At 46.5% G+C, this 24,348-nt stretch overlaps 1 protein-coding gene across 9 annotated transcripts in view; it reads right to left on the reverse strand.

Annotated features, from left to right (window-relative positions):
* The window catches only part of RALGDS (ral guanine nucleotide dissociation stimulator), a 95,014-nt gene that overhangs the window by 35,098 nt on the left and 35,568 nt on the right, over positions 1 to 24,348 (reverse strand). For 2 of the 9 annotated variants that reach the window (XM_035102189.3, XM_035102187.3), the window contains exon 1: positions 23,074 to 23,528. The exons of 6 other annotated variants lie outside the window; for them this stretch is intronic. In XM_035102189.3, the coding sequence (XP_034958080.1) occupies positions 23,074 to 23,316 (243 nt within the window). In that variant the 5' untranslated portion in view covers positions 23,317 to 23,528. Of the gene's footprint in view, positions 1 to 8,580; positions 8,761 to 23,073; positions 23,529 to 24,348 lie in introns of those variants that run through there. One more of the 9 variants, XM_088664770.1, reaches the window with a different exon arrangement.

The following is a 24,348-nucleotide window of genomic DNA, read 5'->3' on the forward strand; positions in this document are numbered from 1 at the left end:
CGACACTACCATTCTGAAAAGGGAGAAAGGCCTCATCAGCACATTTACACATTAGCCAGCTTATAAACTTGAGAGGGCCCTACTGGCTCCTCTTTTCTTCTAATCATGACTCTCTGCACATGATGCTCCAGGCAACTATGCAAGGAATCAACCAGAGCTGTAGCTCAGTGGCAAAGTTACGAGGTTCAATCGCTGGCATATGCAGGTAGAGCTGGGGGTGCCCCCTGCCTGAAACCAAGGAGAGTTGCTGCCAGTCAGTGTAGACAATACTGAGGTAGATGGAGCAGACATCCGGCTCAAAATAAAGGCACATTTCTCTAGAATGAAGATGAAGGCAACAAAGGGGACAGTGGGCTGAAAACTGCATCAGGATCCAGAACTTATTAAACTTACAGTTATCCAGGTCCTAACTCTACAACTCCTAAGGAGCGTCTCCGCCTCCATCGTTCTGCCCGGACACTGAGGTCCAGTGCCGAGGGCCTTCTGCGGTTCCCTCATGGTGAGAAGTGAGGTTACAGGGAACCAGACAGAGGGCCTTCTCGGTAGTGGCACCCACCCTGTGGAACGCCCTCCCATCAGATGTCAAAGAGATAAATAACTACCTGACATTTAGAAGACACCTGAAGGCAGCTCTGTTCAGGGAAGTTTTTAATGTGTGACATTTTAATGTACCGGTATTTTTAATCTTTGTTGGGAGCCGCCCAGAGTGGCTGGGGAAACCCAGCCAGATGGGCTGGGTACAAATAATAAATTATTATTATTATTATTATTATTATTATTATTATTATTAAGGACTATAATACTGGCGTTTTAAATTTACACATACACCGTTCAGAACCCAGCAACTGCATGGGAGTCTGCCCCCAAATTCGGCCCAGGCACGCAGAGGGTAAACCACAGAGAAGCAAATTCCTTGACTCCCCCGCCTGTGACCTTCAATTCACACGCGCTGACTAAGCGAGACATCAATTGCGCTCCATTTAATTTAAAGCTGGAATCCCATCAGAGAGAGAGAGAGATAATAAAGGCGAGGGAGTGCAACTCGCTCAGCTGGAGAGATCTAGGTCCGTGTGCTGCAGAATTACTGAACACTATAGAAATAATAGAACAGAAACCGAAATGTGTGCGAGAAGGGTAGAGAGTGGGTTGTGTCTGCAAGGGGATCGTGACAGACAGGCAAAGTAGCACCTACGAGGGACAAAGTGCTGGAGGAGAAAGCAGAAAGGCTGAAGGAAGGAGGGTGGCTGCCATTACTACCGTATGTCAGAAGACCACTGCTGCACCACATGACTTAGCCAGACAGAACAGTTGTTGTCTACAAATGTATAAAAATGTATTGCTGTGCCTTTCACCTGAAAGGCACTCTCCTTTCTGCCTAAGGCAGGCATCCCCAAACTTCGGCCCTCCAGATGTTTTGGACTACAATTCCCATCATCCCTGACCACTGGTCCTATTAGCTAGGGATCATGGGAGTTGTAGGCCAAAACATCTGGAGGCCCGCAGTTTGGGGATGCCTGGCCTAAGGGATGTGGGGAAGGAAGTGGCATCCACTGCAATGTTTCTAATAAAAATGTCCTGTTTTGACTGACAAACTGGGGCCTGGGTTTTTCTAGCCATCCAGGCTGAACCCATGGGTACTGGGGGGTGAGACACCCCCCCTTCCCAATATCTCCCCAACACAAGTCACTTTTTGGAAGGACAGCCTCCTGTCACACTTCGAGCTTAAAGGACACATGTTCTGAGAAACCGCTCCCTGCCTGCGGTGATGAAAGTCAGAGGAAGCACTCAGTGCAGCAAGCTTGAGTCCCAGCACCCCCCCCCCCCCGCTGCTGCCAGCAAAGCACTTTTACAACAGCACCAACATATCATCCTCTTTCAAAGCGCAGAGCCATTCATAGTCTTCCTGGCAGAAGCAGGGCATGGGCATCAAATAGGCACTGTCTCACCTGGGACCACCCCACCAGCCCAAGGCATTGGCCAAAAGAGGGAGATAATGAGTATTATGACAACTGAGTTTCCAAGGGTTCTGAAAGTTGGTAGGAGGCCACCTTTCCCAGCACCCTGAATGAACTACAGTTCTCAGGATTCTTTGAGGGGGAGCCATGGCTGTTTTAAAAGTGGCGCCAGAGTGCTTTAAATGTAGGGGGTGGATGTGACCACAAAGGATGGAGAAGAGAGAGGGGTGTGGGTTGGTGGTTATAGAAACTGAACACTCTACAAAGGCAACGTTTTCATTTGTTGCTCAGCTCACTTTAGCCTCTGGCCCCGCCCACTACTGCCATGCGGCCCCCGGAAGATTGCCCAGAAAGTAATGTGTCCCTCAGGCTGAAAAAGGTACCCTCAATCCCACTGTGGACGGTGGCTCAGGTAGTGAGAAGCAAGGCAATCAAGCTGACCTAACAGAATCCATATCACACATTTAAAGCATGCTGCTCTCACAAAAAGAATCATGGGAAAGTGGAGTCGTCCCCCCCCCTGCAGAACTACAATTCCCAGCACCCTAAACCCAAGTAAAGCTTCCAGGATTCTTTGCAGAAAGCCAGAAATGTATGGTGCGAAGCACTCTTGTTCTTCACTTTAAGCATCATGGCTCTACTCACCCCCACAAAGATATCCTGGGAACTGTAGTTTGTTAAGGGAGCTAAGACTTGTATTAAGACTTATATCCCACCTTTCTCTCCAAGAATTTCAAGATGGCATGCAATGTTCTCTCCACCCCACCCCCACCCCCACCCCCAGCAAGCCCCATTTAATCCCCACCACAACCCAGTGAGGTAGGTTAGGCTGAGGGAGGCAGTGACTGGCCCCAAGGTCACCCAGTGAGCTTTATGGCTGATTTGAACCCAGGTCCAACACCCTAACCACTACACCACACTGGCTCTCCCAAGCTTATGTGTCCAGTGACCCATAAACGGAACTACGGTAGTAATAATTGTAATAAACGTAAATACCAACCCAAGGCTACAGTTTAAATGTCATGCTGGGTCACTGCAGGGTATCAGAAGAGTAGCTAGGCTCAGCTGACCACATGGGGGTCAAAGAGCTGGGTGGGTGGGTCACCGCGAGCAGCTAAGCCTGCCAGGGGCCACCAATGGAGGGGTTCTTGGCCAAGGCCTTCTCAAACTGGTCGCTGGCCCCAGGGATGCCCCCCACTGGGTCACTGCTCCCAAGTATGTGGGGGGGGGGTTGTTATTTTCTGGAATGTAACTCCTTCATCTGGAGCAGAAGGGTGTCATTTGGGGCCGGCTCTTCCAAGTCTCTTTTCCACACTTAGGTCCCGACATCCGTGCAGCAGAGACGGGTCAGTGAACGGCGGTAACCCCGTTCAATGTTTCCTCTGTTCAAATCCTCCGTTTACGGGAGAAGCAGCTCATTGTGCAGGCGGACCGGCCAATCAGAAAAAGAGGAAGGGATTTTGCTCTCTTCGTCGTCGTCCCCTAGTATGGTGACCCAGTAAACAGCTGAAGCAGGAAACACACAAGAACAGTCTCCATTGAAAGGAATAGATTGAGGCACCCAGCATGAAGCTGTTTGGAAAAGACCAAGGGAAATAAGAGGGGAGCTTTTGTTTGCTGGCTACGCTCAATCTCTCCTCCGCCCACACAGCCACCCACAGCGGCCACAGCTGACGTGAGGTCCCTTCTCCAGCAGGGACAAAGCTTGCTTGCTTTTTTCCAAAATTCTCTCGCCCCCCCCCCACCGCCTAAGACCCTAAGAGTACCCCCCCCTATGAATTCCAGGGTGAAACATTCCCAATGAATTTTCTTTCAAATATGCCAGACACGTAGCTAATATTTGCCATCCACATTCCAACATCCTTATATTGGGCAAACCAATATGAAATATTTTTCTGCACCCCAAATAAATAAATAAAACCAAGCAACTTTAGACAAGGGATTGGGAACCTTAGCTTGCAGTCAGGGGCCACTTTCCCTTCTGGACAAGCTTCAGGTTGTAGGCTTGCAACTTTCCCTTCTGGACAAGCTTCAGGTTGTAGGCTTGCCCTCTGACAAGCTTCAGAGGGCCAAATGCCAGTGTTGGGCAGGGCCAGGGAAAACAGGGCAGGGAAATGGATGCCCTTTTTTTACCTATTTTCTAGGTTTACACCCCCCACCCCACCCCACTCTGTATCCTCCATCCAGGCAAGGAAGAGACATTTGTCACATTCAAGGACACCTTTCCAGCCCTGCAAAAATATTTGGGCTGTGGGGCTCATGCAATATTCCCTGCCCATGGAAGGCTAGTGCATCAAGGGGGCAGTGAGGCTTAAAGCCTTCTTCCTGACATGCTAGCTTTCTAGGCATGAAAGGCTTTGAGTGCCATCTGGGAATCCAAAAACAATTGTGTGTACAGGTGTGCAGGGGAGACAAAAGGATGGTTGCCCTCTTCCTTGCTCTTTTACCTCCAAAGCTGGTTGCCCAAAGGGACCACAATGGACTACTCAGGGGGGTCAGCTTCCGCCTCGGAGGCTGCTAGCTGCTGATCAGTATGGCAAATGTTGTCAATGTTGTCAAAAGCTCTCAAAAGGGCCTGTTAAGTTTCCAGTTCACAGCAAACAATCTAACAAAAGGTACACAGTTTACCACAAGAGACAAGAATTCAATAAGGAAGCATAAGTCTGTTGCTAGGGGCATGGAAGCAGAGGTGCCACCACCCAGAAACCTGTCCGGCTGCTTCTCTGAAAGAGGAATTTCTCACTCAGGCGGGCGTAGGGGGTGGGCATAAGTGAGAGGACTGAACTCCTGCTAGTCTAGAACAGCCTTCGCCAACCTGGCGCCTTCCAGAGGTTGTAGTCCAACGATCTCTGTATGGTGCTGCGTTGACAAAGCCTGTTCCAGAAACTATGACCATGTAGGACCATCCCTGTGCTCAGTCTCACTAAGCTCAGGAAGCAGAACTGGGAAAGGCTTACAGAAGCCCAGCTCCTGTTTAAGACAAGTTCTAGTCCCCATGATGGCACCCAGCAGGCACAATGCTTCATTCATCCTTTCCCCTTCTTGTTTAGCGAGGCTGAAAGAGATCCAAAGGGGGTGGGGAAGAAATATTGTGTGTGTGTGTGTGTGTGTTTTATGTATTTTGTGTGTGTGTGCGTGCGCGCGCCTTTTGCTTCAACGCTGATATTTTCAACTTCACAAACAGAATGAAAGAAGTTACAAACGAGGACTTCTCCCTTCCCATTAAAGAGTCTCCGACTTTGTTCAGCTGCTAGGTATTAAAATGTAGTCAACACTCGCACTCTAAAAATAAAGGAGGAGCCGGCATTCCGGATTAAGTCTCCTCCAGTTGTTCCCCTCCAGACGCCTATGCCTATTCTTCTATAATTTTTGCAAGTCAAAGCAAAGATGAACTCTCTTGCACTCCCCTCCCCACCCCCCACTGCCAACATCCGGCACACAGCACACAAAACCTGGCCTGGTTTGGCAGACTCCAAGCTGAGCTCTCCCCCCCCCCCCGACACACACACACACACACCCCTCCTGCTTCCTTGAACAAGCACCGGCAGAAAAGGCCTCAGGAAGAAATAGGAACTGCGCTGACAGCTGCATCCGTGATACAGAGCACAAAGGGTGCCCATCAACCAGCAAGAAAATGGTCCACTGCTTCCTTTGGGGAACAAGGTTTGATGCTTTGGATTGGAAACAAAGCCAACACACCAGCACCGTTACAAAACACAAAACAACAACAACAAAACTGAAAAGCTTGAGGAGAGAAACAAATCATTACGAATGTCGGAAGGCGCCATATATGGAGTCCATCTAGCTCAGTGGTTCTCAAAGTGGGCAGTGGGATTGTCTAGGGGGGCGCTAAGAGCAGGGCCAGCCCACCCATGAGGCAAGGTGAGGTGACAGCCTCAGGCGGCAGAACCCACCTTTCTTTCCCCCCTTGTACCTGACGCATATCTTCCCTGGTTACTATCAGACTTTGAAAAGCTGTTACCACTGGATCAAGTTAATCAACTTTGTTGAAATAATTAAATTAGTTCCAATTGGATTATGAATAAATGTGCAATTAATAATTACTGTTTTGAACGTTAACTTGTTATCTTCCTTAGTGGGTCATGCAAACTGCTATTCTGAAAAAATGCTTTTTATAGAGTAGAACAGAGGGCACTGACGATGAGTTGATGAAACCAAGGAGGCGGTGGCCCGAAAATGTTTGGGAACCACTAATCTAGCTCATTTGTTTCTTTTGTGTTACAAACTACTGTTGCCAGATCAAGAGCATTCCAGACCCTGAGTTTTCAGTAAAGTTAAGATCCCAGTCCTCATGGTTTCCAAATAAAGGGGCTGATTTAAACAGCAAGAGAGGGTGCTGACTTAAATCGAGCCACGTCACTACTCCATCTAGCTCACTGCTGTCAACACTGGCGGGCAGAGGATCTCAATGGTTTCAGATTAGGGACATTTCCAGCCCTACACACCAGGATTTGAGCTCTGGGAGTTTTGCATACAAGATTACAACTTTGTATGGCTTCATCAGTGCAACCGGTAACCCCAAGCCTTACATAACTTGGCAGCGACTGCCCTGTAAAAATGCCCAGTCAAAACTGTTGGGGCAACACAGCCATGGCAGCAGGGATCACAATGTTCGTTAGCTAATTAGCAATCACCTGGCATGTAGGAATGAGCCAGCACTTTCAGGCCTGGCAAACATATATTGTGTGACCATTGCAAAGTTACCCAAGCCAACCAGGTTGCAAGCCTACAACCTGTTTAAGTCACCTGGAGATTACATAATAATACTTGTAAAGAACTGGAAGCACACATAGGGCTGGATGCCTTTTGCTGCTTTTTTAAAATTATAAAATGCTGCTAATCTTTATCTGATATACTGTTTGCAACTCCACTTTAGGTCTTTCCCCATTTCGACATTTTTTGTTCGGCAGCCGATTTGATGGCAGTTTAGAGACAACAAGTGGCATATGTATTTTAATATTTTAAACTTTTCTCAGCAATCCTTACACCCATGGTTGCTGGGTCAGGAACCTTCCTGAGATTTCAGGGCCCAAACCTGGGACTTAGGAGCTGCCCTGGTCACAAGGGGAAGCTCCAAGTGATGTCACAGAACAGACACTGGTTATATGACAGGGACAGGCCTTGGAGACGGAGGTTAATTGGGTGAGGGGAGTGAAGTCCCCACCCTAGTGCTCTCTCCCTAGTGCCTATGCTATAATTTGCAAACAGCTCCTGTTGGGTTGAAGCTTGTAAGCTACATGCAGTCTTCATAAGGCCCTCTCCTCACCGATTCAAGCTTACCACCTGTCAGGGGCAGGCAAACATGGAAACTTTGAGTCAGATCTGGAGGTCTGGCAACCCTACTTCCTACTGTCATTATTAACTTTCAGGAGAGATTCGTAAATATTCCCGTTTACCCAGGCATTTGGTGGCTGGAGAATACTATTCCTGGCAGCCCTTAGATATTTGGATGGAATAATGTTTTAAAATGTAATTGCTTTCATCATGGTTTTAATTGCCATTGTTTTTGGAATGTTTTACTCACTTTCAAAATGCTTTTGCTTTTAAATTGATTATCTTTTTGCCACCCTGGGCTCCCAAGGGAGGAAGGGCGGGATATGAATTCAATAAATAAAATTATGTTGCAACGTTTACTGGTATTATCCCCATTGCGTTGCCGAGAAGAGAACATCTCATTTAATAAAGTTTTCTATCTTGATTTCCATACAGTGGCATATCTGCTCACCTGTTAAGACTTTCTGGGTTTTTAATTTTTAGTTGAATGACATACTCTCAACGACTGTAGCCGAATGAAAAATTCCAGGATCTGAGGTGCTCCTGGCCTGGCACCCAATAAAATCACCTATTACGTCCGCCAGGGGCTGCTTTCAAACAGATATGCTTAATCAGTATCTAAATCAGTAGTCCCCAAGCCTTTTCAGGATGCCTCCCACTTTGTTCCTTCAATTCATCCCTTGTGCCTCCTACCCTACAAAAAGCATTATTAAGAACAGAGGTTTGCATGACCCACTAGGGAAGACGATATTAACACAGTAAAATTCAAAAGAGTAACAATTAAGTGCACATTTATTCACAATCCAATTGAAACATGAAGTGTGCATGCACACGAAAGCTCATACCAAAATAAAAACTTAGTTGGTCTTTAAGGTGCTACTGAAGGGATATTTTATTTTGCTTCGACTCAGACCAACACGACTACCTACCTGCAATTAAAACAATGCAGCTTAATTCATTCACCAAAACTGATGGACTTGATCCAGCTTTTCAAAGCCTGATGGTCTTTTGCACCTCAGGCACCCCCTTTATCTTAGCATCCCAACCCACTTTGGGGGCCGCTGATCTAAATTAACAATAGATCAATAACAGCAGTCCCTCAATTCGTCCAGGGTGGGGGGAATAGGTGCCTACCAGCTAACAGAAATTTGTGGGACAGTGCTCCAGGCTAAAAGCATCATGAAAAGGTGGGTTTTAGCAGTGAGTTTTAAAGAAGGAAAGGGGGCAACAAATCAAGGCACCATAGCAACGGCAGGCCACACCTCGCACTCCCACCATAAGCAAAATCCAGGGGGAAATGGCCCTCCCCTCTGCTCCTCTTTCCACTCACCCCTTGAGAAACAGAAATCCATTCCCAGCTGTTAGTGATGAAGACCACCAGTTCTTTATAAGCCTGCCTTGCTGCTGTTGCCAGAACGTAAGGCGCAAACGCATGACCCATCCACACCGGAAATTAACTACAGGAGGCGAAAAGGCGCAGCCTCAAAAGGGAATAAAAAGCAAGGCTTGCAAGCTACTTCAGACAACACATTTTTCAGTACCGTGCTGGACATTCCCCAATATGGGATGGTTTGTTTGAAGTACACACCTGCATGCTTGGATATTTAAGGCCCCTTCCCTGAATGCTCAGCTATCGGCTATCATTTAAGCCAAATAAGTCTCTAGTAAATATGGTGACTGAGAATTGGGGGGGGGGGACATGCAGTTGGTATGGTATCCCACTTGGTAAGGAGTCAAGCTGCTTCTGCCTCCTGGTTGTCCTGGCCAGTGAATTCAAAGGCACTGCAGTGGTTCACGAAGCCCACAGGGACATGGCATTTGTCTTATTAAATATATATATATATATATATATATATATATATATATATATATATATATATATATAAAATCTCCTTATACAGGGGTGGGGAGAGAGACTGAGAGCTCTATTTGCTGCTCTGCATTGATTTCCTCCTTTCCTCTCTGCATGTCTGAAGGCTCCACTAAACCCAACAACTACTGTATTTTTCTGTGTTTTGGGTGAGGTTTCTTTACTCAAAAATCCTGTAAAAAAAAACTGAAGTCGTCAAATACACGGATAGTGGCATTGGGGGGGGGAGAGAAGTGATGCACTGCCAGCCAGTTCGTTGGCAGGAGCGCGGCTTTCCCCGATGCCGCTGTGCGTGGCGGGCACTCCCTGGGCCGGATGGTGGGAGCACAACTTCCCCCGATGCCACTGCACGTGGGAAACTATCTAGGGAGTGTTTCCTGCCCGCAGTTGTGTGACAGAAGAGGCTCAACAACTTTGGGCCATCTCCCCTAATTTTCCTAAAATTGAGTCCCCAAAAATGGGGGGTGGGGGTCTTATACATGGGGGCATCTTATAGACAGAAAAATACAATATGTTTCTAGTCCTTATGACTAGAATATTAATTTTTAGTGGAAGGGCCATAGCTCAGAGGTAAAGCATAAGCTTTGCATGCAGAAGGTCCCAGGTTCAATTCTCAGCACCTGCACCTGGAAAGACCCCCCTGCCTGAAAACCTCTGAGAGCCACTGCCAGTCAGTGTAGACAATACTGAGCTAGATGGACCAATGGTCTCTGGACTCAGCAGGAGGCAGTTCCCAATGTTCCTAAACAAGAGTGGGGAAGTGAAAGGAGAGAGAAAACACTGGACACTGGCTGCAGAAGAGTTCAGACAACTGGGTCCACCTAGCTTAGTACTGTCCACACTGACTGGCAGTGGCTCTCTCGGGTTTGGGGAAGATATGTTTCCCAGCCTTACCTTGAGATGCAATTGGGGACCGAACCTCGGGCCTTCTGCAAAGATGCTCTAAGCCAAGCATCCCCAAACTGCAGCCCTCCAGATGTTTTGGCCTACAACTCCCATGATCCCTAGCTAACAGGACCAGTGGTCGGGGATGATGGGAATTGTAGTCCAAAACATCTGGAGGGCCGAAGTTTGGGGATGCCTGCTCTAAGCACTAAGCTACAACATGTCCCCTGATAACAATATCACCAGTGACACACGACTCTGGCTGGAATTCCACTTCCCAGAATGCACCGCTTCCTGGGGAATTGCACACCCTGTCCCTTGTAGCTCAGCCGGCATTGCATCCAAAATCCGTTCCTTAGCAACACGCTTCCCCTCTTTTCTCCTGGATCTCGGAGAGCTGCAACAAGCTTTTAAGAGCAACAGCCTTGCAAAAGCGTGGGGGTGGGGTAGCAGAATACAGCCATGCAAAGGAACAGGAAATCAGCAACCCTTCCAAAATACTAATTGGTTGAAATAGCAAACCAGCAACCACTACACAATGCTAAACTTGCTTGGGAGGGGGGATAGAAACAAGACCACCAAGACCATTTAAAACAAAATTTATTCATCTGCTTGCATTTATATCCCATTTGTTTCCCTCCAAGCAGCTCAAACTGGCATACATAGCTTTCTTCTGCCCCATTCCATCTTCACAACAACCCTGTGAGGTAGGTCAGGCTTAGAGCAAGTGACTGGCCCAAGATCACCCAGTGAGCTTCATGGCTGAGTGGGGATTGAACCCTGGTCTCCCTGGTCATGGTCTGACTCTCTAGCCACTGAATAACACAGGAAAAAGATTTGTACACAATTTCCAAGCAGACTGAGGATGCTACTTGAGGATTTTTCCAGTTCCATGCCCTAGAACCCCCCCCCCTTTTCTCTCTTAACCCTCCCCAGCCGGCCCGGTCCTGAGCTGAAGCGCACAACAGCTGAAACACAACTGCACCAAATGAACACAACACTCCTTTTGTTTCCTCCACTGAGGGATATCTTGTGCTGCTCGAGGCCTAGTAAACAGCTCGTTCCATCCTCCCTTCCCAGCTTTAGGAGATGAGGTTTGGCCTCAGGAGCCCCCCACGGGACAGAAATAAGAATTCCAAAGCAAAAAGAAATACAGGCAGAGAGGAGATCTTCTAAGGCGGAGGACTTGATCCACATGCCCAAAAGAGTAATCTGTGAAGAGGGGAGGGATGGTGGGTTTTTAAAAAAACTTTTTTCCCAATCTTAAATTCTGTTTGTCCCTCCTTCATTCCTACAGCAAAATCTTAAAACTGCACCTGTTCCTGCTGGAAGCTTGCACTGAAAGACAGTGGTAGTGTAGTGGTTAGACCAAGGGTCAGCAAACTTTTTCAGGAGGGGGCTGGTCCACTGTCCCTCAGACCTTGTGGGGGGGCAGACTATATTTTGGAGGGGGGGGGAATGAACAAATTCCTATGCCCCACAAATAACCTCGAGATGCACTTTAAATACTGTAAAAGCACACATTCTACTCATGTAAAAACACCAGGCAGGCCCCACAAATAACCCAGAGATGCATTTTAAATAAAAGGACACATTCTACTGATGTAAAAACATGCTGATTCCTGGACCGTCCGCGGGCTGGATTTAGAAGGCGATTGAGGCGGATCCGGCCCCCGGGCCTTAGTTTGGGGACCCATGGGTTAGACCAGGCACCCCCAAACTTCGGCCCTCCAGATGTTTTGGACTACAATTCCCATCTTCCCCGACCACTGGTCCTGTTAGCTAGGGATCATGGGAGTTGTAGGCCAAAACATCTGGAGGGCCGCAGTTTGGGGGTGCCTGGGTTAGACTGTAAGAGTTGTTGGAATTGACCCCCTCAGAAGGTGGTGAATTCTCCTTCCTTGGAGGTTTTTAAGCAGACGTTGGATGGCCATCTGTCAGGGATGCTTTAGTTCAGATTCCAGCAATGCAGGGGGGGTTGGAATAGGTGACCCCTGAAATCCCTTCCAGTTCTCCAATTCTATGATTCTATGCTGACAACACTTAAGATTCATTCCTAAGCAGTGGGGCAAGTCCTATCATTTGGCAGCTGAGACTGGGAGCAGGGTATCTCCAGTAAAGGGAGTGGGGAAGGAGAGGAGATAAGCTGCTGCCTCTCAAGACCAAATCTGCAAGGCCACTTTCAAAATACGGAACTAAAATACTTTTGATTTGAAAACAACCAAAGGGATCTGCAACAAAATGTTGAAGCATGGAAGGCTGCCAATCAGTACACCACACTGGCTCTTATTGTGGGGGTGCCTTTACACCTTAGGTTTCTTCTCTCCTACCCATTATTTAGACTTCCTGAGCATCCAAACTTCCCTTTTGCCTACGTAGGTTATTCAGCATTCAGAGATTCTAGCCTGCTGGCAAATGCAGCATTATCAGGGCACCCAAAAGACTAAGACTTCTGGATGGTCCCTGATTAGGCAAAAGCCTGTTTGCATTTGGAAAGGCACCAAGGAAGGGATCGGGGAAATGGTTTGGTTCCCAGGGATGCCGATCCGTTCATAAATCCTATTTGGAAACAAACACTAAAACTCCAACCTAGTTAGCGCACCCAGAAAGGTATTGTGCACTTCTACGGAAACCTAGCGGGGACAATTGTCGAGAAACACAAGGCTGATACAAAAGCTCCTTCCAAGCACCACCCTCCAACTCTGTCCAGCGACTTGACAGCGAACTCCTCACTGTGAGTGACAGGTCTCCCTTGGCACACCTTTCTTGGGAAGAAGGAGCCAGCTCCTCGTCCACTGTGCTGTGATGTCGCTAAGGGGATTTTAAGAGTCTGGATTTAAATGATCTTATTGGGGTGGGCACCCTCTGTTTATATGCAGGAATGTATTTTTTTAAAAAAAAGACTACCTGGACCCTGCTGCATTTGGGGACCCTCCTGGTTTGCTCAATGCAATGCGATGGCACTATTACCCATCTAGGAAATGTCAAGAGGTGACATTTACTCTCTGGATTGCAAACTGGAGTTGGGTGGGGATGAGTCTGGGAGCTGAGAAGCATTTCTGGCACTAAGCCACCCATGCAGGGGCAGATAAGTCTGAAAAATAAAAGGGCATTAATTCAATGAGCAAAGGCAGATAGGAGTCTACCCATGAGGTTTCCTGCTGTGTCTCTGTCTGATGTATTGCCCTGAGGCATGTTCCTTTCCAATCAGCCTCTGCTAGATGGTTAGCCTGTTGAATCTCCACAATGGGATTGCTCAATCGTTCCTAACAAGGAGACATGACGGAATGACCTGCCTTCAGATGTGACTTTCTGTAGAGTCTCTTCATGAGTCATTGCTATATGGAATTCCTCCTAAACCCAAAGCATATCCCAAGCTGAGCAAATCACGCAGAAACGCATAAGAGTGGGTGATTCTCCTTTGGGATGTGTTGCAGAAGCAGATTCTTTTTTTGAGTCAACAAGTGACTCAAAGTAGAACACTGCAGCAATAGGACAGAGTTTAAAATCTTAACACTTTTTGGGCTGCTCTTAAGGTCATAGTTTAAGGACTACAAACTTGTTTTTAAAAACTAAAATGAAAGCCATTATTCTCAGAATCCGTTTCTGTGTCTTCTCACCAACATGAAATTGTGGCATTCACAGCACCCTGGGCTCAGCTGTGGGAAGATAAATGGTCCTGTAGATAAACAGTGCCTTAATCTGTATTAACTAGGGTATCCATTTAGTAAAAGCAGGATCACACAGATTAAGGAGTCGCTCCTTTGTATAGTCATGCCATCCAGATTTAAAATGCCTCAGCCCTCAGAGTTCAACTTCTTAGCTTGTTTCAAAACAGGCAGTCTTAATCTTCTACATACCCCTAATCCTTCAGAGGAGACTGTGTGTGCAGGAAAATCAGAATGACTTATTTGGCAAAGGAAAGGCTTTAGGTTACCTTGTTTGGGTGACAAAGTGTTTGTTTGTTTGTGTGTGTAGGTAGGTAATCTGGACAGAGATAAACTAACTACTGCCTATGCTCTGGTAACCTCTAGGTTACATTACTGCAGCGTGTTATACATAGGGCTGCCTCTGAAGACAGTTCGGAAATTTCAGCTGGTGCAATATTTGGTGGGCAGGCTGCTCTCCGAGGGAAGACGGTTTGGGCATATTACACTGATCCTGACCCAACTGGCTGCCAGTTAAGCTTCTGGGCCCACGTCAAAGTGGTGGTTTTCACCTATAAAGCCTTAAACGGCTCAAAACCACAATACCTCAAGGACCTCCCAATATGAACCCGATATTAACAACAACAATCTACCTCTCAAGGACTGAGATACAGGAATGAAATTTGATGTGCATATTCGGAATACAATTCTGCACTTCAAGCTATTATGACCTCTCATACCCTTTTGCAAGAGTGCAGAGAAAGAAGCACAGGCGTCAAAACACCTGAAAGGAAATCCTATATCTGAGAAAGACAGAGAGAGAAGGTAACTCGTGGATTGGTAAAACTATGAATATGTCTCCAAGGTAAATTAAGAGAGGAAGAGGGAGAGGGAGAGGGAGAGGGAGAGGGAGAGAGAGAGAGAGAGAGAGAGAGAGAGAGAGAGAGAGAGTTTATTTTATATTTTACTTTATAAAGTACATAAACAGAGAGAGCAATTATTAAAAGATAAAAACAAAACTATAAAATGAGTACAGTTGCACATGCAATAAAAGGACAGTACAAGTAAAGAATATCAACCCTTATCAGATTATCAAGGCAAGGTAAATATCTGGGATGCTCTCAGTCTGTCGGTTTTGCCAGCCAAACTTAGAACAGGATATTTCAAACTCACATTTGCATTCTGATGTCATATTTTCTCTTTCTCTCCCCACCCCACCCCCATCTCTTACGCAGTGTGTCTGCATGTACAGCATACCTCAGGTTGCGAACGCTGAGGGTTACGCGTTTTCAGGTTGCGCTCCGCACCAAAACCGGAAGTACTGGAACGGGTTACTTCCAGGTTTTGGCGCTCACACAGAAACACAAAATGACATCATGCGCAGAAGCGCAGAATTGTGTCACGCATGTGTGCGCAGACGCGGCACTGTGGGTTGCGGACGCTGCGGGTTGCAAACGCACCTCCCGCATGGATCATGTTTGCAACCCGAGGTATGACTGTATATTTTGTGTGTCCATCAATGTCAGGAAGTGCTAAAAGCATTTTTGTTTAGGCTAGCCTAGACAAAAGATATGTAGAACGTTGGTGTGCATGTTTTAATCTCATTTTAGTTCATTGCTGGTTTTAATTTTTCTGAATGTTTTAAAAAGTCATTTTTTAAACTATTTTTACCATTTCGTTTCCCCCCTTTTTCTCTGTAAACCCATTTGAGCATTTTTTGTTACAATCAATCAGTGTTTTAATTTTATGAAATAAATATTTTTTTAAAATGTGTTCTTGTAAGAATGTGTAAATATTAAGAGAGATTTTGAATTCGAAGTTGCAATTGCATCAGATTTTTCACACAGAAACAAAGTGTGAGTTGTAGCCAACAAAGTGCTATCCAGAGTAGACATATTCAGATCAATGAACCTAAGCCAGCCATGTCCATCCATTTCAATGCATTTACTCTGTGTAGGACTACCAATGGATACAACTGGTGTGTGTGTGTGTGTGTGTGTGTGTGTGTGTGTGTGTGTGTGTGTGTGTGTTTTCACAGAAAGATTTTTTAATGTCAGATTTTTCACACAAAAATACATATGAAAACAGTGGAAGGTTGATTGGTTTTGAATTCAAATTTGCAAAACGGATTGTTTCTTGTGTGAGATTGTTTTGTGTGAGAGAGGGACAAAGAAAGAGTGTGGGTCTGTTTGTATATACTGTATATTGTATCTTTGCCAAGCTTAGATAAGTACTCCTCGCCTTTACTGAAAAAAATAATTCATGCCTCTGTCCATGACAATCCCATACACCCCTAGCATTGCTCTGGGGCAAGGTGGTTCAACACACTGCCCACAAGGTGAGAGTACGTGGGTGAGGGAGGGCTGGGTCACTTGAAAACCCACCAGTGGGGAGAGACAGGTGCCAAATTTGTGGACATTTCGAGGCCCCGCCTTTTGATTGGTGAGCTGGCTGGCATGACTTGGCGAGGCCTCTCTGCCTGGGGCTCTGGAGGGCAGGTGGGTTGCCCCTCGGAGAGTACACTTGACTATTCTAAATTATTATTATTATATTTATTTATACCCCATCTTTTTATCCTGACAAGGACTCAATGTCCCTGAAAGGGCTCAATCTATTAAGTATACACATTCAATTCTATACAGTGGTACCTCGCAAGACGAATGCCTCGCGCAACGAAACACTCCCAAGACGAAGGCATTGACTCGCAAAATGAATTTTTCTATGGCCGTGCTTCGCAAGACGAATTTTTTTGCATTTTTTTTTGCTTTTATTTGTTTACATTGGAAAACCACAAGAGGAAATTTTCACAACACAAAACAACTTGTGGAACGAATTATTTTCGTCTTGCGAGGCACCACTGTATATAAATTGTACATATTAAATAATATTAACCATAAGAGGAACACTTTAATTGACAACGGTCTGTGCGGCCCACGGATTCTGTTTCAAAGTACTCTTGCCCATCCTGCTCTGGAGCATTGTGGGAAATTTAAAGAGTGTCAAAGCCTGGCTACTCTCTACTGTTCAGGTGGCTACACTCTTGGCCACCAGGGGCAACTTACAGAGGAAGCAGGGGCCACATTTTGCCCAAGCTTCCCCTCCCCCCCACCGCAGCCTGGAACTGGAGGCAGCTCCCCGATACTAAATAGACTGCACACACCATCCATCAAATATGACAGGATAGGGTGGCAGAGGGGAGAAGAGACTATCAACAGAGGGGAACTCCTGAATACTCATCACAGTTCCACCTTGTACTCAACGGAGTTGGTTCTGCATTTATTTATTAAAAGAATAAGAGGTTATTTGCGGACACTCCTGACAAAAAGCTGCTGCAAGCCTGTGCAGATCGGGCCCCTGGGGCAATTTCTGCCGCCTGCATCCTTGGTAATTAACAGGACAGATTACTTGTGCTTTTTTTTCCTTTCCTTTTTCTTAATTTCCTCCTGGGGCATGCAGAGCTTTCTGTTATTTAAAAATACTGTAACCTGTTGCCTCTCTGCCATGTGGGAGAGTCTGCCTCCATGCCTAGCCCACTAGGCCCCACATGCTGATAGGCAGCAAACTCTCAGTTTCAAAATCAGGAGGGAGGGGAGTCACAGAACTAATTAAAGTTTATTAGCAGGGCAAAGTCTAGAGGTTAAGAGTGCCAGCCTGGGACCTGAGAGACCCAGGTTCAAACCCCCCACTCAGCTTTGATGACCAAATCAAGCCTTCACATTTAGGGGCAGTATACCTCCAATTACAAAACACTGGTGGAGGAGAGGGTGCAGACAACAAGATGCTGGCTTTTGTCCACTTGTGAGCTTTTCCAGGAGCTTCTGGCCAGCCAACCACGGAGACCGGAGACAGTGCTAGGTGACCCCTAAGTCTGATCCTGCAAGGCATTTATTCATCCATGAAAGCACAATTGAAGATATGTCGAAAGTGCAAAGCACAGCTGAGGCAGGAAGGCTTCAAGAGGACTGCATTTAAAGCAGCCTTCCATGGAATCCTGGGAACTGTAGTTTATCTCTCAAAGAGCTACAGTTCCCGAAACATTTAACAAATGACAGTTCCCAGGATTCTTGGGTGTGGGAGAAATGTGCTTTAAATATATAGTGTGCACACAGCCCAAGACAAAACATGATTTTCTTAAAAACCAGAAGTAGCTACCATCTACCATGGCCACATTTGCACCGTACATTTAAAGCAGTATAATTTTGAAGAGACATGGCTTCCCCCCAAGAATTCTGGGAGCTGTAGCTTATTGAAGGTGTCAAGAGTTGTTAGTTGTTCTCCTCACAGAGCTTCAATTCTCAAAAGTGGCTTAACAATTAACTCTCGGAATTAATTGTAGCTCTGTGAGAGGCTAACAACTCTCAGCACCCTTCACAAACTACAGCTCCCAGAATTCTTTGGTGGAAGGCATGACTGTTTAAGATGGTATCATAGTGCCTTAAACATATGGTATGAATGTGGCTCTAGAATTGCCCAATGTTAGCAACACACAATTTCTTTCCTGCCTGCAAGGAGGAGGAGGTACTGTATGGTGGTCTGGAAAGATTGCACCACCCTTTTGATCATTATTTCCTTGCAATGGAGGGAGCTGAAAAGCTCAGGCTCTCCCCCTACCCTACCCAACTTTCCTGGCCTCTCTTCTGAAACCACACCTCTCAAGTCTCCTCCTAGCCCAGCAAAGGAAATCTGGGAGGCTGAAATACTTTGCCAGACATGAAATGAGAAACAGATGATGGATTTTCAGCAACAATCTCTCTTGCTCCAACCTCCAAGAGAATGAAACCAGGGGCGGTGGGTGGCAGCCTTGTGTGCATAGGAAACTGGATCTGGTTTATTAACTCTTTGCAAAAGGTTTGGAGAAGGGAATCAATTAAGATAAAAGCCCTGTGTCCCAAGGAATAATAATAATAATAATAATAATAATAATAATAATAATAATAAATTTTTATTTATACCCCGCCCTCCCCAGTCAAAAACCGGGCTCAGGGCGGCTGACACCAACAGAACCACAATAAAACATAAAAACAATTAATTAAAATACAGATTAAAATACAGTATTAAAATTTAAAGTGCAGCCTCATTTCAAGTAGGCCATAAGTGGCTGACACCAACAGAACCACAATAAAACATAAAAAAAAAAAAATTAGTTAAAATACAGATTAAAATACAGTATTAAAATTTAAAGTGCAGCCTCATTTCAAGTAGGCCATAAATCCAAGCCATGAGGGAGAAAAACACAGGGGTCAGGCTGAGTCTAACCCAAAGGCCAGGCGGAACAGCTCTGTCTTGCAGGCCCTGCGGAAAGATGACAAATCCCGCAGGGCCCTGGTCTACTGGGAAAGAGCGTTCCACCAGGTTGGGGCCAGTACTGAAAAGGCCCTGGCTCTAGTAGAGGCCAATCTAGCCATCTTATGACTCGGGATCTCCAGAATATTATTGTTTGTGGACCTTAAGGTCCTCCGCGGGGCATACCAGGAGAGGCGGTCCCGTAGGTACGAGGGTCCCAAGTCGCATAGGGCTTTAAAGGTCAAAACCAGCACCTTAAACCTGATCCTGTACTCCACCGGGAGCCAGTGCAGCTGGTAAAGCACTGGATGAATGTGATCCCACGGCCGGGACCCTGTAAGGAGCCTCGCCGCGGCATTCTGCACCCGCTGGAGTTTCTGGGTCAGCTTTAAGGGCAACCCTGCGTAGAGCGAGTTACAATAGTCAAGCCTGGAAGGAAGAAAAAAGCTTGTTCAATATAGCATTGATGTCATAGGAAGAGACCTGCTGTAAGCACTGTTTTACACTGGCTGGCAGCAGCTCTCCAGTTGCAAGCAGGCAACCATCGCAGCCTAACACGGGGGTGCCAGGCATTGAGCCCAAGACCTTCTGCATGCAAATCATGCGTCCTGCTACTGAGCTATGGCCTATCCCCTAAGAATAAAGTAAGATTCTAATCCTTAATGTTTTGAAGAATTAAACAGGCTGAATTAAATAGGAGCATAGGAAGCTGTCTTAGACTGAATCAGACCATTGGTCCATCTATCTCAGTACTGTCTACACTGGAAGGAAGTGGCTCTCAAGTGCTTCAAGCAGGAGAGCTTCCCTGCTTTACCTGGGGATGCCAAAAATTGAGCCTGGGACCTTCTGCGCGCATAGCAGATGCTCTACAGCTGAGCTACACACACAAGTACACTGAGCTATTGACAGGAGCCTAGACTGTCCTGTAATGGAATGTCACAGAGACTGTGGTGCTCCCACAATCGATGGATACAGATGTTTGGACGTAAGTCACGACCCACCCAGCAAAGGATTTTCTCCGCGTTGGAAGAAGATGCTACAGGCTGTCTCCAAATCCCTGGCCAGGTCGGAGAGCTTTAGGCAAGCAGCTCCAAGGAGAACAGAAGGCACAAAAATGGTTCACTACAGGAAGCCCACTGTCATCTATTAAATCTCTTAAAGGCGCCAGATCTGCGCTTCTCGCCACAGAGAGCGTCTCTCCTAATAGATGCTCAAACGTGGCAGCTTGCCAGCCGCACAGATAATTGCCTGACCAGTTCAAAGCAATCATGTGAGCAGGAGGGAATTGCAGATATCGGTGGAAGATGGAAAGGGAACAACAGAGATCATCCTCCCGGCCAGTGACCCTTTTGCTGCACACACACCACACATTTAAGCACCCCTCTCTCTATATTTTAAAAATCACGGGAATGATAGTTTCACTGTCTTCACTTTTACCTGAAATTCATGCAAATTGAGTGTTGTGATGTGGCACTACAAATCCTCCAGTGGGAGCTGCATGATGGCAGCCTTGTGTTTTTATTAGAGAGAGACAGAGATAAAGGGGAATTTCTGTAGCTCAGTTGTAGAGCATCTGCTTTGCAAGCAGAAAGTTCAATTCCCAGCAAGTAGGGCCTGGAGAGACCCCCCCCCCCCGCCTGAAACCCTGGAGAGCTGCTGCTAGCCAGTGCAGACCATAATGAACTGGATTACCCAAGGAACTAGATATAGTCAGTAAAAGGCAGCTTCCAAAGTTAATATGAAGGAGTTCACTTTCATATTTACTGAGCTTATTACAAATAAAATAAAATAAAATCCATGAGAGGCCTCCCTACTGTCAGCAAGTTCAAATGTTTTAGTCATTTTTTATACAGGCAACTCCCCATTTACACGCATTCAAGGCAAGTGCAACAGCGCATGAGCGCACTGCAGCAATCCTGAAAATAGCACAAAAGGGGCAAAAATTGCCCTTAAAGAGTGTGAAAATGGCAAGATAATAGCATCTAGCAATCCCAGGAGCCTTTGCACCAACCTTTGAGGCTTGTGGAGAGTTGGGAGTTTGAGCAAGGAGGTTTGGAAAGAGCGGCTGTAGTGGATTCGATGGAATTATTTTATTTTATTTTTCAAGGTTTTTCAAGGGCTTCCAGAGGTTTGCAGGCTTTTTCAATGGTGTACCCAATATACACAATTTCTACTAAATGCACGGTGGCTAACCCCCATGTAAATGGGGAGTTGCCTGTACTACATCATTCGTTCATTGATTCATTCATAAGGTTATGAAGTTCCATCATATCCTCCCTCATTCTTTTAAAACCCCAAACCCAAATGTAGGGAAAGTGCTCCCACCCCATTTGTATGATGTGCCACAATTTCAGGTGACACTGTACAGGACAGGAACATGGGATGTTTCCCTTGTACAGAGTCAGATTGTTGGTCTATCTAGTTCAATACTATCCACTCTGATTGGCAGCAGCAGCAGTCCAGGATTTCAGGCAGGGGACATTTTGCCAACCTTACTTGGAGATGTCAGGGAAATGAACTTGGGACCTTCTGCATGCAAACCAGCTGCCAATGGGCAACAGCCTCTTCTCCTAAAAACAGTACAAGATTATATTCATCATTCTGAATATCCAGAGTTAGCCCACTGGTAAACTTAACTTAGTATTGTCTGCACTGACTGGCAGCAACTCTCCAGGGCTTTAGGTAGGGGGTTATTCCCAGCCATACCAGATGCCAGGGTTTGATCCTGGGACTTTCTGCATGCAAAGCAGATGCTTTCTCACTGAGAACAACATAAGAAGGTGCCTTATTACGAGTTCAACCACTGGACAATTTAGTTCAGTGTTGTCTACACTGACTGGCAGCGACTCTTTGAGATTTCAGACCAGGAATCTCTCCTACGGATTGCAGGGATTGAACCAGAGACCTTCTGCATACAAAATAGTGTTCTCACCATATAATAATCAATGGTATACTACCATGAATGCTGCATTTTATTGTACATATTATGGGATCAGTGCTCCTTACGCATTTTTCACAGCATCCTCAAAACACTGTTGGCCTAAAAATACCATACTAACCTGTATCTCTCCCCCCACCTTTAATCTATTCTAGATTTACTTTTTCCATGGGAATTCCTATACAGTAAAATAAAATCCTGTTGCTAGCAGCCTATTTGCAATATCCAAAGTAACTGGAGTGGCTATATTAACACACACACACAACACACCCCAGTCTGGAAGCACCCACTGCTGCCATGGCAAAAAGCCACTGAAATCTGCCAAATCTTTCAATAATGCAATCTAAATTGGAAGCATCATCGTTTTGTGGCATAAGTTAAACGACGGAGTAGTGTGAAAAGAAGTTGCAGTCCACTTAACCTGCCTCACAGGGTTGTTGTTAGGACGAAATGGGGAAAGAGGCAGAGAATGACCCATATACTCGCTCATGCACACCAGTAATGATGCAGATTAACACCAAAAATTTAAAGCCCATCCAACACACATTTAAAACGTAGGGCTTCCTGCAAAGAATCCCGAGAACCTTGCCAAGCTAAAATTCCCAGCATCCTTAAACTACAATTTAATTCTTTGTGAGGAGCCAGCTGCGTGAAATAGGTTTTAAATGTATGTATACTGTATAGAGTGGATTCAGAAATGGACCTAAATTACCAGTCGGAAGACAAGAAGGCACCTCCTTTTAGAAAAGCTACTTTCAAACAGCTTTGTTGGTGGGACCCCCAAGTTCTAACAGCGCTACGGTACATTCACCCTTCCGCGTGCGGCGTGCCCACGCATAACACCAGGACTAAAAAACTTGGGAGTTTGAAAAGAGGGAAGAGTATAAAAGAGGGAAGAGAGATGCGGTCAGTCTTCACCCCTAAATGAAACATCAGTCTTAGAAACACGGCGGAACGAGGAGTGAAGAGAACTAGTCGTCTGGTTGGGAGCCCGTTACTACCAGCCTCTGCACGCTTTTGGGCGCACGCCCCATTGAGTGGAGGCTTACTCCCGAGTAAGCACACACAGGATTCGGCTGGGGCGGAATTTCTTTTACCTGAAATTCATGCAAAGCGAGCGAGACACGCCGTATAATCAACCCTTCACCTCCATCCCCGCGGCGCATGAGGCTTCCCCCCCCCCAACCCTTTGGGCTTTACCTCCAGCGGGGGCAGGTCCGGATCCAGCTGTGTGAAACTATGCAATACGACGGGGCTGGTGCTCTCGGCCGCTACTTCCAGCCTCACCCCGTCCCACAAGCTCCGGAGCCGTCGGGAGCCTTCGAACATTTTCTCCGGGCTGAGGATGCCACCGCGTCCACCGCCGCCTCCTGCGGTGGCTGCGGCAGCGGCTGCTTTGGGGCGTTCATCCTGCAGGAGCTCTGACCACATGAGGTTCACCATGGAGCGGCGAGACGAGAGGGTTCAACTCCTGCTAACTTTCCATTATACTGAGGTAAAGGAGTGTCAGTTCACGGGCTCGGAGGCTCCCCTCTCCAAAGTACGTGCGCCTTGGGCTTGGGAGAGAGCGCGCGCTCTTTGCGCCTTTACGCCTTCCCTCCCCGCTGGAGCTCAGCGGCAAAGCGGCTCCTTCTCAGTCAACGTTCTCCACGCTGGGGAAATTTGATCCGCCCACTCACAAGCCCTGATGTCACCCGCTTGGAAAGGGGTGGAGAGAGAGTGAAAGAGCAAGATTGAAAAGGCGGTGTAGTGATGGTAGGGAGGCAAGCGAAAGCGGAACCAGAGCCTAGAGGTTTTTCCTCTTCTCATTCCCCTCCCGCTTGGAAGAGGCTAGGAACGAAAGCAGGCGCGCTCCCTGCAGGCCGAGAGGGGGAGCGCCGCTGGGACTTTATTATTATTACAGTATTATTTTGCAGAGAGAGAGAAACGTTTATAATCCTAATATTAGGATTAACCACAACCTCACTCGCTCACTCACTCACTCACAGAAGCAGTGGCACTTTAAAAGGCTCAAGGATTTATTGCAGCGGCTGCTTTGCGCGCAGATGAATCAAAGGGTTATCACTGTGGCTTGGCAAATAGGCACGGGTTTATTGGGAAGTAGGATGGAGGGTAAACAGAAGGGCCGAAAGGCCATCAGATGCAACGGAGGCCCGTGACACGTGTAGGCAAAGCTCAAGTGTATACAAGATAAGCAGTTCTTAAATAAAGAAAAAACAGGCCTGCTATTTGCAATTTCTCTCTCCCCCCCCACTATAACCGTGAGACTAAGGATAAGATTTCACATCTCAGAGCAAGCCTGGATTCTTAAACCACAGAAAGACGACGCTAACAATAAATCTGGAAGTCGTTAAAGGTACAACACGGCTGTTTGTTATTTGATCTGCAGCAGACTAATAGGACAACCCTACTGGAAGCATGTGTTGTTGTTATTGACTGCTTGGCATTATTACTGTTACTAATTATAAACAACAA

Source organism: Zootoca vivipara, chromosome Z2 (assembly GCF_965207765.1).
Source record: "Zootoca vivipara chromosome Z2, rZooViv2.hap1.1, whole genome shotgun sequence".
NCBI classification, from domain to species: Eukaryota; Metazoa; Chordata; class Lepidosauria; order Squamata; family Lacertidae; genus Zootoca; species Zootoca vivipara.